Source organism: Xenopus laevis, chromosome 2L (genome assembly GCF_017654675.1).
Source record: "Xenopus laevis strain J_2021 chromosome 2L, Xenopus_laevis_v10.1, whole genome shotgun sequence".
Taxonomy (NCBI): domain Eukaryota; kingdom Metazoa; phylum Chordata; class Amphibia; order Anura; family Pipidae; genus Xenopus; species Xenopus laevis.
In genome coordinates, this window is record NC_054373.1 from 39,287,867 (window position 1) to 39,300,990 (window position 13,124).

General features: G+C 39.1%; 1 protein-coding gene across 3 annotated transcripts in view; it reads left to right on the forward strand.

The window, feature by feature from the left end:
- Nucleotides 1–13,124, forward strand: part of LOC121399873 (interleukin-5 receptor subunit alpha-like) — a 31,880-nt gene that overhangs the window by 13,134 nt on the left and 5,622 nt on the right. For 2 of the 3 annotated variants that reach the window (XM_041581749.1, XM_041581750.1), the window contains exons 2-4: nt 5,751–5,873; nt 8,229–8,371; nt 9,617–9,773. In XM_041581749.1, coding sequence (XP_041437683.1) covers nt 5,795–5,873; nt 8,229–8,371; nt 9,617–9,773 — 379 coding nt within the window. In that variant the 5' untranslated portion in view covers nt 5,751–5,794. Of the gene's footprint in view, nt 1–4,451; nt 5,155–5,750; nt 5,874–8,228; nt 8,372–9,616; nt 9,774–13,124 lie in introns of those variants that run through there. The other variant, XM_041581748.1, reaches the window with a different exon arrangement.

Genomic DNA, 13,124 nt, shown 5'->3' on the forward strand with positions numbered 1-13,124 from the left:
GCGATGCGCAAGTGCACATGCGCCAAGGACGTGCATGCGCCGAGGACATGCAAGCGCGCATTCCAGGGCCGGATTTACATAGTGGGCGCCCCTAGGCCCACTGCTGTTCGTTGCCCGTGTCCCCTCCCCTTTATTCATGCAAATTTTCATCATCTGGACTGGAGCAATGGGGATTGGTGAATGGGAATTTTAAAAAATTATTGTATCTCCAGCGCATCCCCAGTGTGTAGAACCAATGTGGGTGTGGTTAGGCAGCATGCTGCCCCCCTAAAATCCTGCTGCCCTAGGCCCAGACCTAGGTGGCCTTTCCACAAATCCGGGCCTGGCGCATTCGCTTGGGACACGCAAGCGCGCATGCACCTGGAACACGCAAGATGTATACGCACGCTGTATGTAAAGGTGAGCAGGCAGAAGAAGAAAAAACTGCTGTCACTGCTTCTGGAACTAGGGGACGGCGTCGGAAGAGGTACGTGCCTGGCGCCCCTCTACCTTTGCGCCCTAGGCACGTGTCTCTTCTGCCTACCCCTAGTTCCGGCCCTGCCTGACCCTATAAGGGAGGTGGATAAAGAGGTTAAACTCTGTATTCCCCAAAGATTATTTCTTGGAGTCTGAAATACTATTCATGAAGTTTATTGTCGCTTAAATAGGAGTTTAATATGATTTGTCTTTTTTTGCATCTATATTGATTGTTGCCTTTTCTAGAACATTGCTCGATACAGAACCCAGGTATGGTAAGATATATGATGCATTATACTAATACAGGTATGGGATTCGTTATCTGGAAACCCATTAAAGCTCCGAATTACAGGAAGGCTGAAGAAAAAGCTAAATAACTAAAAAAAAAAATGAAAACCAATTGCAAATTCCCCAGATTCTCTACATCATACTAAAAGGTAATTTACAGGTAAAATAACAATGCTAAGGCAAAAAACATTTTGTGTTATACGATAAAATTAATGAGATAAATAATCTGCTTTGGAATATGGCCCAAGATTCTTATATGCTGTCTGTCTGTATTTCAAAATCTGCCCTTTGGTTTAAACTGAGGGGATCAGAAACAGAGAATAATTGGCTTTTATAAGTAGTGTATTTGTTTCCAGAAACATAACTAAGGGGGGCGGGCCCTGGCGCAGGACACAAAGCAGGGCCCCCCGCCCCCCTCCGTACACCCGGAACTGTCCGGGAATTAGCGGCGCGTGAACTGCCGGGGGGCTCTGAGGGGGTGGGGGCACCCTGGGGGCACCCCCTGCTCCCCCGGTAGTTCCGCCACTGTTTGTTTCTTAGAATACGACATGCTGCTGAATTATTACACACAATAACCTTTGTGTCAGTGAAATGGCGAACTTGCAATCATGTGTCATATTAGTGTAAGGTACTACTTAGTGCCATGTAATATCATGCAGGCCCAATGCCATACCTCCCAACATTTTGGAAGTAAAAAGAGGGACAAAAAAAATATTTCTCCTTATCTAAACTGTTTTTGTGTCTAGAAATTGTTACAAAGTATCTTATTTGCACCTGTTAGCTGTTCTGGGCTCTCTGCTAAAAGCCAATTAAGTGAGAAACTTTGTTTCTTTTTCTGGCTGTTCAGTGCAGAGAAAAGAGGGACTTTCCAGTACAAATGAGGGACTGCGGGTTGAGCTGTCAAAAGAGGGACTGTTCCTCCGAAAAAGGTGAAAATAGTGTTTTGTTTTATTCACAGATGCATATCCAACGTTTCGGTCCCCATCGGGGCCTTTCTCAAAGATATATATATATAGCCCTCTTCTGCTACTGCATGAGATCTAACACGCATTTAGTTGCGTGTGGCGCTACAGGAGTCCTGTGCCTCCGCTATATGGGAGAGCAGGTTCACTTTAATATGGCGTGCCTCCACCCAAGGTCAGGACAGGCTGAACTGTAATACCCCTCCCTGGGAACTTCTCTGATCCGCAATACACATACACAGTGGAGCGGTTGATGTGTTTATTTGGCAGGACACTATTCCTTTAAATTACAGTGATACAGATAGCCTGCCAGCCAGGAGCAACTTCACTCAAATAACACAGCTATTGATCTCTGGACTGCTGAAGGGAATCCCCACTTATGTGGCAGTTGCTTCAGAGCCCTAAGAAGGACTCCCTTTGGCTTTCCGTGCCCTGAGAAGAGCACGCTTTGTTCTTCAGAGCCCTGACAAGGATCCCCCTTTCCTTCCGCACCCTAAAGAGAGCGTGCTTTTCCGCCACTGGGGTTCCCTATTAAGTTTCACACACAAAACTGTGGGAGTATGTACAATGTACTTGTAGTCTGCTGATTCTATATCCCAGCAGCTTCCTTTTCTCCCAGCAGCACTTTCTCTCTCCCTCTTCCTTCCTGTCAGCTCACAGAGGGTCCTCCCCCTGTTTGCACAGAAACAATTCAGAGGAGAGACAAGTGTACACAGCTCTCCTATATATATATATATATATATATATATATATATATATATATATATATATATATATATATACTGTATATATGTAGTGACTATGCCAGTAGAGAACATCTTGGCAACATAGAGTGAACCTGGTGAAATTACCAGCAGTGTGTTGTGCTGTTCCATTCAGCTTGAATAAGTTTTCATTGAAATCAGCAAGCTCAGCCAAACACTGAACCAGGTCTGGACTGTGATTCAGAATAGGCCCTGGTCATACCTACTATACCAGTATTTGAAAAATAGAAAGCAGGACAAATTTTTCTAACCACACCCACTTTGTGACCACATCTCCGACCAAATCCGCATGGATTTTCACATTGCCAAAAATTTTGTTTGCATCCGATTTTCCTGATTTTTCACCCATAAACTCAGAATTTTGCCTGAAAACTCTGAAAACGTCAGGGTATTGCCAAAAACCTGACCGCACATCAAAAAATCAGTGGGACTTCTCCCATTGACTTATATGCAACCTTGACAGGTCTGAGATGCTGGATTTTCAGATTCGGACTTTTCCATCCTCGGGGTTTAATAAAGTCCGAAAAAATCATGATTTTTATAAGAAAAAAATCACGATTTTTCATGATTTTTGCATTCAGAGTTTAGTAAATAACCCCCCTAGGGTTGCCACCTTTTCCCCCCAAAAGCGAAAAAGGGGCGGGCTGGTGATGGGGGGGGCGGGCGTGTGACAAAAGGGGGCAGGCTGGTCATGTAGGGGGTGGGTGATGTGGGGAGGCGGGACAGGTGAAGTCAGGGGCGGGACTGATGATGTGGCGATCAGCAATTGGCTGATCTCAATATCATTCACTTCATTGTCCTGTCTGGATGTCCCAATTTTGAAATCCGGATAGGAACTTTTCATTCAGTCAGCCCAAAAAACGTGCTGTTCAGGTAAAATCAGGATAGATGGCAACCTCAACCACATCCCTACATACCACACCCATTTTACACAGCCCAGAATTACAAGTATAACTACTACAGAAAAGAGCTGCTGAATCCAGTTTCTTATTCCAATCAGTGCATGGTTACTAGGGTAATTTGGATCCTAGCAACCAAATTGCTGAAATTGCAAACTGGAGAACTGCTGAATTTAAAGCTAAATAACTCAAAACTCACAAATAATAAAAAAAGAAACCCTATTGCAAATTGTCTCAGAATATCACTCTTTACATCATACTACTAAGTTAATTTAAAGGTGAACAATCCCTTTAACTTAGATAATAATACTGTAGCAATTAATATGACTACTTACAGCATTTTTTCTAAAATGTAAAAGGACTGTTGCTCTCTTGCAAGCCTTTATTATTCTTACAATACTAACAATAAAACAGTAATACAGGGAGGTCAGGCCAAAGGACCCTATTTTTTTTCTGCTTTTCTCTTTAAGGCAAGACAGGAAAACAGAACTGCATTTTGGAAATTAAGCAATTTCAATGATTTTACACTTATTTGTAAATATAATTGACAGTATCTGCCTGACTATTTAATTTCTCTGCACTGCTGGTTCTGACTCCAAAACAATGGAGCTGAAGCCAGCTGAGGTATAGCCAGACAACAGGGATACTCTAATACTGTTTTAATTTTTTTTTAAATATATGTCGGAACGTTGCTTGCAATTACATTTCCTCTTATCAGAGATCAGTTTCATTGACTATGCTAAAGTACAGCTATACAGGTATGGGACCTATTATCCAGAATGCTCGGGACCTGGGGCTTTCTGGATAATGGGTCTTTCTGTAATTTGGATCTTCACACCTTAAGACTACTAGAAAATCATGTAAACATAAATAAATAATAAATAAAAATAAACCCAATTGGCTCATTCTACTTCCAATAAGGATTAAATATATCTTAGTTTGGATCAAGTACAAGCTACTGTTTTATTATTATAAATAAAAATAAATCATTTTAAAAAATTTTAATTATTTTATTATTATGGAGTCTATGGGAGACAGCCTTTCTGGATAACGGGTTTCCAGATAAAGGATCCCATACCTGTAATTATATATAAAGGGAGTCCTTAGCGTTACAACCAGACTTACATCCAACTCACATTTACAAAAGGAGACTATTACAGTAACCTACTGCAGTTTGCTTAACTTTAATTAGCATTTACCTTTCATAAACCACCTGCCGCAATCCCCTCTAGCGTGTGTTGTCTACTACAGAATACAGAAAGGTAAAAATAAATATTATGGAAAGACAAACATCTGTCAATGTTGCCTTTAATAAGTAAATGTATATGTTTCAACTTCAACATACAAATTCAAGAAAAAACCTAAAGACCCTTTCTCTTAAGTAACCCGGGGACTGCCTGTACATAGGTTTTTCAAAACATGAAAATCCATACACTACATTCTATATTACATTCTATACTAAAATAAAATAATAATAGCAGTTGAAAAAGGAAATGGCGTCCTGCCAGAAAACTGCGAGCATTAGCTGCAGAAAGTACTGTGGGAATCGAAACTGTCAGCTCAGTTAGAAAACAGCATTCCATTTATGGGTGGGTTTAATTTTAGCATTTTTATCTAGCAAACTTCAAAATTTCATTTCTTATCGTGTTTGCTTGCTGGAAATAATGCCAGCTAATAAAAGAGCGTAAAGTAATCGACTATTTTTTAAAAATCAATGACAGAGTACATATATTAGGGATCCAAAGGAGCTTCTGGATACATATAAGGAGCAACATGGTAGAAGAGGTCAGTATTTTGGAGAAGAAACAAAGCTTGCCTTACATTAAAGGGGTTGTTCACATTTGAGTTAGCTTTTATTATGATGTAGAGAGTGATACTCTGATACAAATTGCAATTGGTTTTCTTTTTTTATTATGTGTGTTTTTTGAGTTATTTTGTTTTTAATCCAGACTGAGCACATCCCGACCAAATCGGCACGGGTCCTGTCCTGTTATCCAAAATGCTCGGGACCTGGGGTTTTCCAGATTTTTTCATAATTTGGATCTTTATACTATTAGTATACTAAGAAATCATTTAAACATTACATAAACTGAACAGGCAGGTTTTGCCTCCAATAAGGATTAGTTGTCTCTTAATTTGGATCAAGTACAAGGTACTGTTTTATTATTACAGAGAAAAAGAAAATAAATATTTCAAATTTTAATTATTTGGATAAAATGGAGTCTATGGGAGCTTTCTGCGTAGTGGGTTTCCGGATAACAGATACCATGCCTGTATTTTGAATGGTCACCTGTTCACTAGAAGCAACAAGATGGATAGAACTGAATAAATATAACATTTATCAAAAAATTTAATTCTATATTCGTTTCTCTCTGTTTCAGGTTTTTGTGCCTTACGAATGAATGTAAAAAACTAGATATTTGCAATGGCTTGGATGCTGCTAGTTCTTTGCAATCTCTTTATTCTCTGCACACTGCAATACATTAGAGCAATCACTGCAGAAGGTAAGTACTGATGGCTGCTCATCTGATGATTCTTTCTTATGGACTGTTAAAATCCAATGCATGTCTATGGGGTGAGCCTTTGATTTAGTTAATTATCCATACCCCTTGTTAAAAAATATATAATAGTTTACCTTTCAAAGATAAGGAAAGTGTGTTGAAGATGTTACTTTCATTTTAGTTTAGATAGACACTTCTTTGCACTTCTGACTTCTCAACGAATGACATCTACAGTAGTGATGTGCGGGTTGAGTTTTTTAGACCTGCACCCGACTCAAGGCAGCCCACACCCACTGCCTCCCCTCTATTTATAGGCCCGTGAGTGCGCACCTATAAAAACAGAAGCAACAAGCCAGCAGTGTACGGTTGTGACCCGCAAATGGAGTGCTGAGTAGTGATGGGCGAATTCACGCCGAATTCCCGCAATTCACCACCGGTGAATACGTTTGCGAAACCGCAGCGAAAATTCACCAGCGAAAATTCGCCGGCGTCCATTTTTTTACGCTGTGGTTTCGTGAACTTATTCACCGGTGGCGAATCGTGGGAATTCAAAAAAATGGACGCCGGTGTCAAAAGCGAGATGCCGGCAATTTTTTTTTAATATAGAATATTACATTTAATAAAAAAGCATATCTACTTGTGCAAGGATCGAGCAACACAACAACAATTCAGTTTTATGATCAGTTGATTCTTTAAGATGATAAAGGTAAATATATATGATATAAATTATGGAAAAAATGGTGAAATATTCTCAGTGGATTTTTTTATCTGATAATGGTAAATATATATGATATAAATTATGAAAAAAACTGTGAAATATTCTCTGAATTCTCTTTTATCTGATTTTTTTTTTTTTGCTTGATAATTCATTCAAAATAAGCCTGAAGTGTTTCTTCCTGGACACATGTCAGATCACATGAAGGCTTAATCCCAAGGGGAGGGGGCTCAGGGGGAGTTATGTTTACACAATCTATTTGTTGATGGGAATATACAGGTAGTTTATACTAGATGAAACTGTAGCTGCCATTTGTTAAAAGAGGAATGATGTGGGGAGTAGGCTTGGGCGAATTTGAACTGTTTCGTTTCACCAAAAATTGTGCTCTGTTGCAATGAGGACAGTGCCAATATGGCTGTTCTTTCTGATGTGATGCATCTTACACAAAGGAGCTGTTTTATCAACGGTTGTATTTTTTTCCCTCTGATTTAAACTCTTTTACTCTAAAAATCATGCATTTAAAGATGGCAGCATGAATCTCAAAGGATTGTACTCTGGGCCTCTGAACTTTTTAGCAAACAAGAGCACTGGTCTGGGGTCTAAGGTAAATGATTATATCTACTAGGAGGTGTCTAACAAATTGGTACGCCCAGTATATTTGGGTTGACTTGTCCTTTAAGAATAAATAAATCAGAAAACTGGTGAAATTTTATTACTTTCAGCTTTTTGATAAAAACAGTTTGGGGGGGGTTGTAAAATAAAAAAGAAGGAAACATCTCTCAGACCAGACCCAGAACTTCGCCCTGATTTATATTTAGTAGTTAAATGGGGCCGTTTTGGAGGTCCCCAGTAGCACAGTTTGGGGAACGTGGAGGGGCTGCACTTGAGGGCAGGCCTAGGGTTTTAACAAGGGTTTAGTTCTCCTGCTATAAGTTTGTAACATGTAAATATGCACAAAGGAAAAATTCTGCTCGTAGAGATACATTTCTGCATTGTGCAAATATTTCTGTTAATTAAATTTAAGGTGTCACCACTGCAAATGCAGTAAGCAACGGGCAACTTTGAGGACAATCGCTGTGTTTTTTTTCACACAATGCAGAATTCTAGCATACTGTAGTTCCTCCTATCAGAGGGCCTGGCACTATCGAGACTGATGCTTCAAAATTAGCGTAACTGCACATGTGCATTTGCTGCAAACAGGGCACAATTGTGCCAAATGTTTTTGACGTTTGTCTGGAGTCATTTGCTGGTGTCATTTTTCAGTGTTTGGCATGTGACTGACGTAGGTGCAAGTTTGGTGCAAGTGAACTGCTGAAATTAATACAATAATGAGGTTTTTGACTGCAGGGACATTTGCACTTTGTATCCTTACTCAACCACTTGCTGCAGTTTTGTCTATCTGTGCTTCTTTCTTTTTCCCTTCTCATTCCCGTGTTTTTATAAAAACAAAAGTACTGTCCTTATTCTCTAATTTTCTGTCAAAAATAAAGAATCAATAAACACAAACTTAAATATAAGCGAAGAAAATAGGAAGTTTACAATGTTTCTACCTGATAAATTTGGAACTATTCTTGACAAAACGATAATGATGCTTAATTTAACTCATTATTCAGCAAGATGTACCTTTATCCAACTGTTTTTAGAAATACTGAATCCTCCAAGAAACATACAGGTCAATGTAAGTACTGATAAAGTTGCAATTAAGTGGGAAAAACCAGAAACACATAAAGAAGATGCAGCGTATTGTTTTTCATATGAAATCGACTTAAAGGGAGACAAAATTCAGGTAACAATATATATTTTTCACTATGATGCAGTTAATAATTATTTTTTTTAAAAATGTGTCATTATTGTCAACGGTATCATATAACTGTACTTATCTATTTATGAAACTGTTATAGGGTAGATGTCACATATGTGACAGCACTCCATTAACAATTAGCTTGATGATGAGCTGGCAAGGGCTCCAAATATTGCTGTTGCCCTCTATATATTTCAAAGGCATTTCAATCAGTTTGGAATGGAGTGCTGCCCCATACAAGTATGTGACTTTTGATGGTGGAAAGTAGGGATGCACTGAATCCAGGATTCAGTGCTGTATTCAGCCAGGATTCGACCCTTTTAAGCAGGATTCAAATTCAGGCGAATACTTGTGCCTGGCTGAACTGAATCTGAATCCTTAAAATCAAGTGACTTTTCAGCACAAAACAAAGAAGCAAAAAAATATTTAACCTCCCGTGTCTCTTTTTCACTTCCATCTCCTAATTTGCATATGCAGATTATGATTTGGAATCTGTTTCATTCAGAATCTTTCATGAAACATTTAAGGGTGCTGCCAAATTCTAAAATAGTGGATTTGGTGCATCCCTAGTGCAAAGTGTAAACAACAGGTACACATTTCTCCAGACAGCAATGTTTTGATAAAATGCTCAACTGCTGGGAGGCCTTCTGGATTCCTCATTTTGATCTATAATAAATCAGCCTCATAACATTATTATGTCAGTGGTGTTACTAGATATGGCCAGGCACCTGCATCCCCAGTAGAAAAGTACTGAGGCAAATTGTAAAGTAGCTAATCACTTTGACTCTACAGGGAACATGAATGGGTCTTCATAGGATACCCCTGCTAAATCTGCCATTAGCAGCCAGGAGGAAAGCATTCTAGGCAAGAGGAATGAAAATACAAGGCAGCCTGAGCCTGCAGTTGTAGGAGACTTCAAGTTGTATGGACAAAAGAGTAAATACCAGGAAATTGTAGACAAATGGCATAACTAGATGTCACTGGGCCCCCCAGCAACTTAATTTTAGGGCCCCCAATATATCAACAAGTTGTCCTGTTTTACCAATACATGTTGAAATTTCTCATTAATTAGGGTCTTATGAGGCCTCCTATACCCCCTGGGCCCCCCTGCAAATACAGGGTCTCCTTCCTATGTAGTTACGCACCTGGTGTAGATCTTCCAATTTCACATTTGTTTTTTCATTGGGTAGTTCAGAGAAACCATATTCTAATCCAAATGATTTCGTTTAGGATAAAAACATCACTGTACATGAGTATTTAAACTATACTTCAGAAGAATTCACATCAAGCCAGCCTTTTGAACTGAAAATGAGGGCAAAGATGTCGCATTATTGTCGTAAGACACAATTGAGTGCATGGAGTAAAACCTTTAAATTTGATCCTCCTGGTAAGTAGTGTTTTTTTTTTTATACACTGTTTTTGTTTTTTGAGAATGAGAAAAAAACAATTGTACCACCCAAGGCTTCATCGAAAAAAACACGGGGAAATGTGTAGAAAAAACGCAGGCAATTTGAAAGGAACTTCAAAGCAGTGAAAATAAACTGCCTGATCCCAATAGGATTGTCTTGCCAAGGATTCATACAGCTTTTTTAGGATCAAGTATATGGTACCGTTTTATTATTACAGAGAAAGGAAATCATTACAAATTTTGGAATTATTTGCTTAAAGTGGGACTATCGTGAAAATGAACATTTAATATAAGCTTCATCACACTGAAATCAGAGGTTTTCTTAATACAATCAATTAAAAATTCTGTACTGTTTCTGAAATAATCAAGTTCATCTTCACTATCCCTCTCTTAGCATCTGTTTCTTATAGGGGGGCTCCTTTTGTCCTAGAAGATGTATAAGAGCTCACTCTCACCAGACATCATGTCTCGCTACATGCAGAATCTTTGCAAATATCAGTTATTTTGTTTGTACTGGGATCAGTTATTTGAGTGAGCTTTAATAAATCTGCTAGGAAAGGAAGCCCTCCTATAAGATATATTGGATCTAACTGTCAATGACTCTGACTGCTGCAAGAAGACAGAATGAAGAGAAACAGATACTGAGAGAAGGATAGTTAAGATAAACTTGATTATTTCAGAAATGATGCAGAATATTTGATTGATTGCATCTAGTTTCTTATTTCAGTATGATGAAGCTTATATGAAATTTTTATTTTCGCGAAGTGCCCCTTAAAAATGGGATATAAAACTGAAACTTGCCAAGATGGTACTGTATGTATCCAATTTTCTTCATCATATATAGATCAAAGTCAGCCTTAGTACACAGAAGACAAAAATGGCCATTGCAGACACACGGGAATTAAATGAACTAGACTATACAAAGACTGGTCTGTCACTGAGCCTGGAATTAAACTGTCTACCCACTATGTTTATTCAGCTGCTATAACTCAGACTGAGCTCAGCTGTCTCAGACAGTCCCCAATAGCAGCCTTGGGTAAGATGACACTAATAAAAATTGCAATCACTATTGTAAACACTAAATTAATGCCATCTATATTGTTACACCTGTCAAACACTAGGAAGAGGACCAGGAAGATATAGATTATATTGTTCATGTTTATTTTTTTTCACCCCTATTCTATAAATAGTTAGGCAATATTTTAGTTTCATTCAAATGTAAGGAACTTTCTCTTTAGGAGTCTATGTAAAGAAGTGCAGGAGCCAAGACCTTTTTGACCTAAGAACATCAAGCAGACAGGACTAAATTCCACAGAGCCAGAAAAGGTGGACATCTGTACCCTAGAGCTAGCCAGGTTAGCTATCAAGGACAGACTATTGTCCCAATGAGGAGACAGGATATGGGCGGGAAGTGGGCTGGTGGATGGGGATCAGTGTGCGCCGGGTCCCTATGAAGGTTTTTTTGTAGGGGGACCAGGCACACTCTAGTTATGCCACGTCAGGGATGGAATGATGGTGTGACAACTTAATTCATACAGTTTGTCTGAGAACCTTTGAACTCACCCATATCAGTATATTATGGACATAAAGGCACAACATCTAAAAAAATCCCAGTTAAATTGAAAGGGGAGGGTATATTTAGATCCTTAAAGGAATAGTATACTCCCTTGTTCATCATGCAGTGAACTGGGCAAGTGCTGAACATACTTTTGTCATACTTATTGTTTGAAAATTCAATGGGTTTTGCTATTTGTTTTGCAAAAGAGGACAAACATGGAAATTGAAGCTATTCTATGTTTGGTCCTTGCAAGATAATTAGATTCTCAATGCACAGATAAGCAGGGCCACAATGCACGGGATTATATGACTATACTAGTAACCTAATCTAATTGTGTGGTTTCAGACAGATCTGACCAAATGTCTAAAACCATTCAAAAAGTTGCATGTATATATAGGGTCACTTTGCAAGCAGAAGGCCACAATATTTTTTGCTCCTTAATAAATGACTTCAGTGAGAGAAAGAAAAGAACCCCCCTTCTATCAAGTACTAGTGAATCAAAATGTAGATACAGTGTCACGAGTGAAATCTTACTCGGATCCAAAAGTCACAAGGGCCCCTCCGACAGTACCTGCAGCAAAGGAATTGAAAAGGTGAAACGAACAGCGAGCTGATCGGATATACAAGACTTGGCGATAATGTACTCTGGGAAACGATTTGTATTAACTTGTGAATTTTGGATCCAAGTAAGATTTCACTCGTGATGCTGTATCTACATTTTGATTCACTAGCGCTGAACTGTTGTTGAGAACACTGCGATTGCTAATTGGTCGATAGACTGGCTACGCCACACATGGATATACCTCCAAACGAAGCGCTATTCTTCATTAGGGATGTAGCAAACTGTTTGCCGGCGAACTAGTTCGCGCGAACTTCGACTGTTCGCGTCCGCCGAATGTTCGCGAACGTCGCGCGACGTTCGCCAATAGGCGTTCGCGTCAAAAATCGTTCGACCATTCGATTCCTTCGATCGCTAAAATCGAAGGATTTTCGTTCGAATCGAACGATCGAAGCCATTGGATTGAATGAAATCATTCGATCGAATTGCTTCGATCGTTCGATTCGAACGAAAATCCTTCGTTTGAACGATTAAAATCCTTCGATCGTTCGAATCGAACGATTTTCGGATGTTCGAAGTTCGCGAACAGTTCGCGAACTGTTCGCATTTTTTGCCGGTGTTCGCGAACGGCGTTCGCGAACACATAAACAGCAGTTCGCTACATCCCTATTCTTCATAGACCTTAGCAACAGAGTACTTACCTGTCCATTATTCTGCACTTTTGGCCACAATATTGTCGGGATAATTGAAATTGCACAGAGGTCCATTGAGATTACATTTTAGTGCATACCAACACCGGATCAACAGCTATACTGCTTATTTTTCCACCTTTTCACAAAACTGCAGGTCCTCTACTTTGTATTATTTAGGAGGTTATAACACATATCATATGGACTTATAGCCACATTGTATACCTCGTGACATAGAAAAACAATTGGCGCATCCTGATGTTGAATTGTTTTATACATAAGGTGTTACCAACTATATGGTGGGGCCTAAAGCTTCAATAGAAGGGATCCCTTCTCTTACATGCAGCGCTGCTTTTGATTTTAAACGTATGTCATTTTAACCTTTTCTCATGGCATGGTTGTGAATAAACATCGCTTTTTATCTTATCACTTGGCTTGATATAATTACAACCGTGTATTATCCACGGACCCAAGACTGGAGGTTAAGTCCCCAATTTTGGCACATATACATTTAAATTATATTG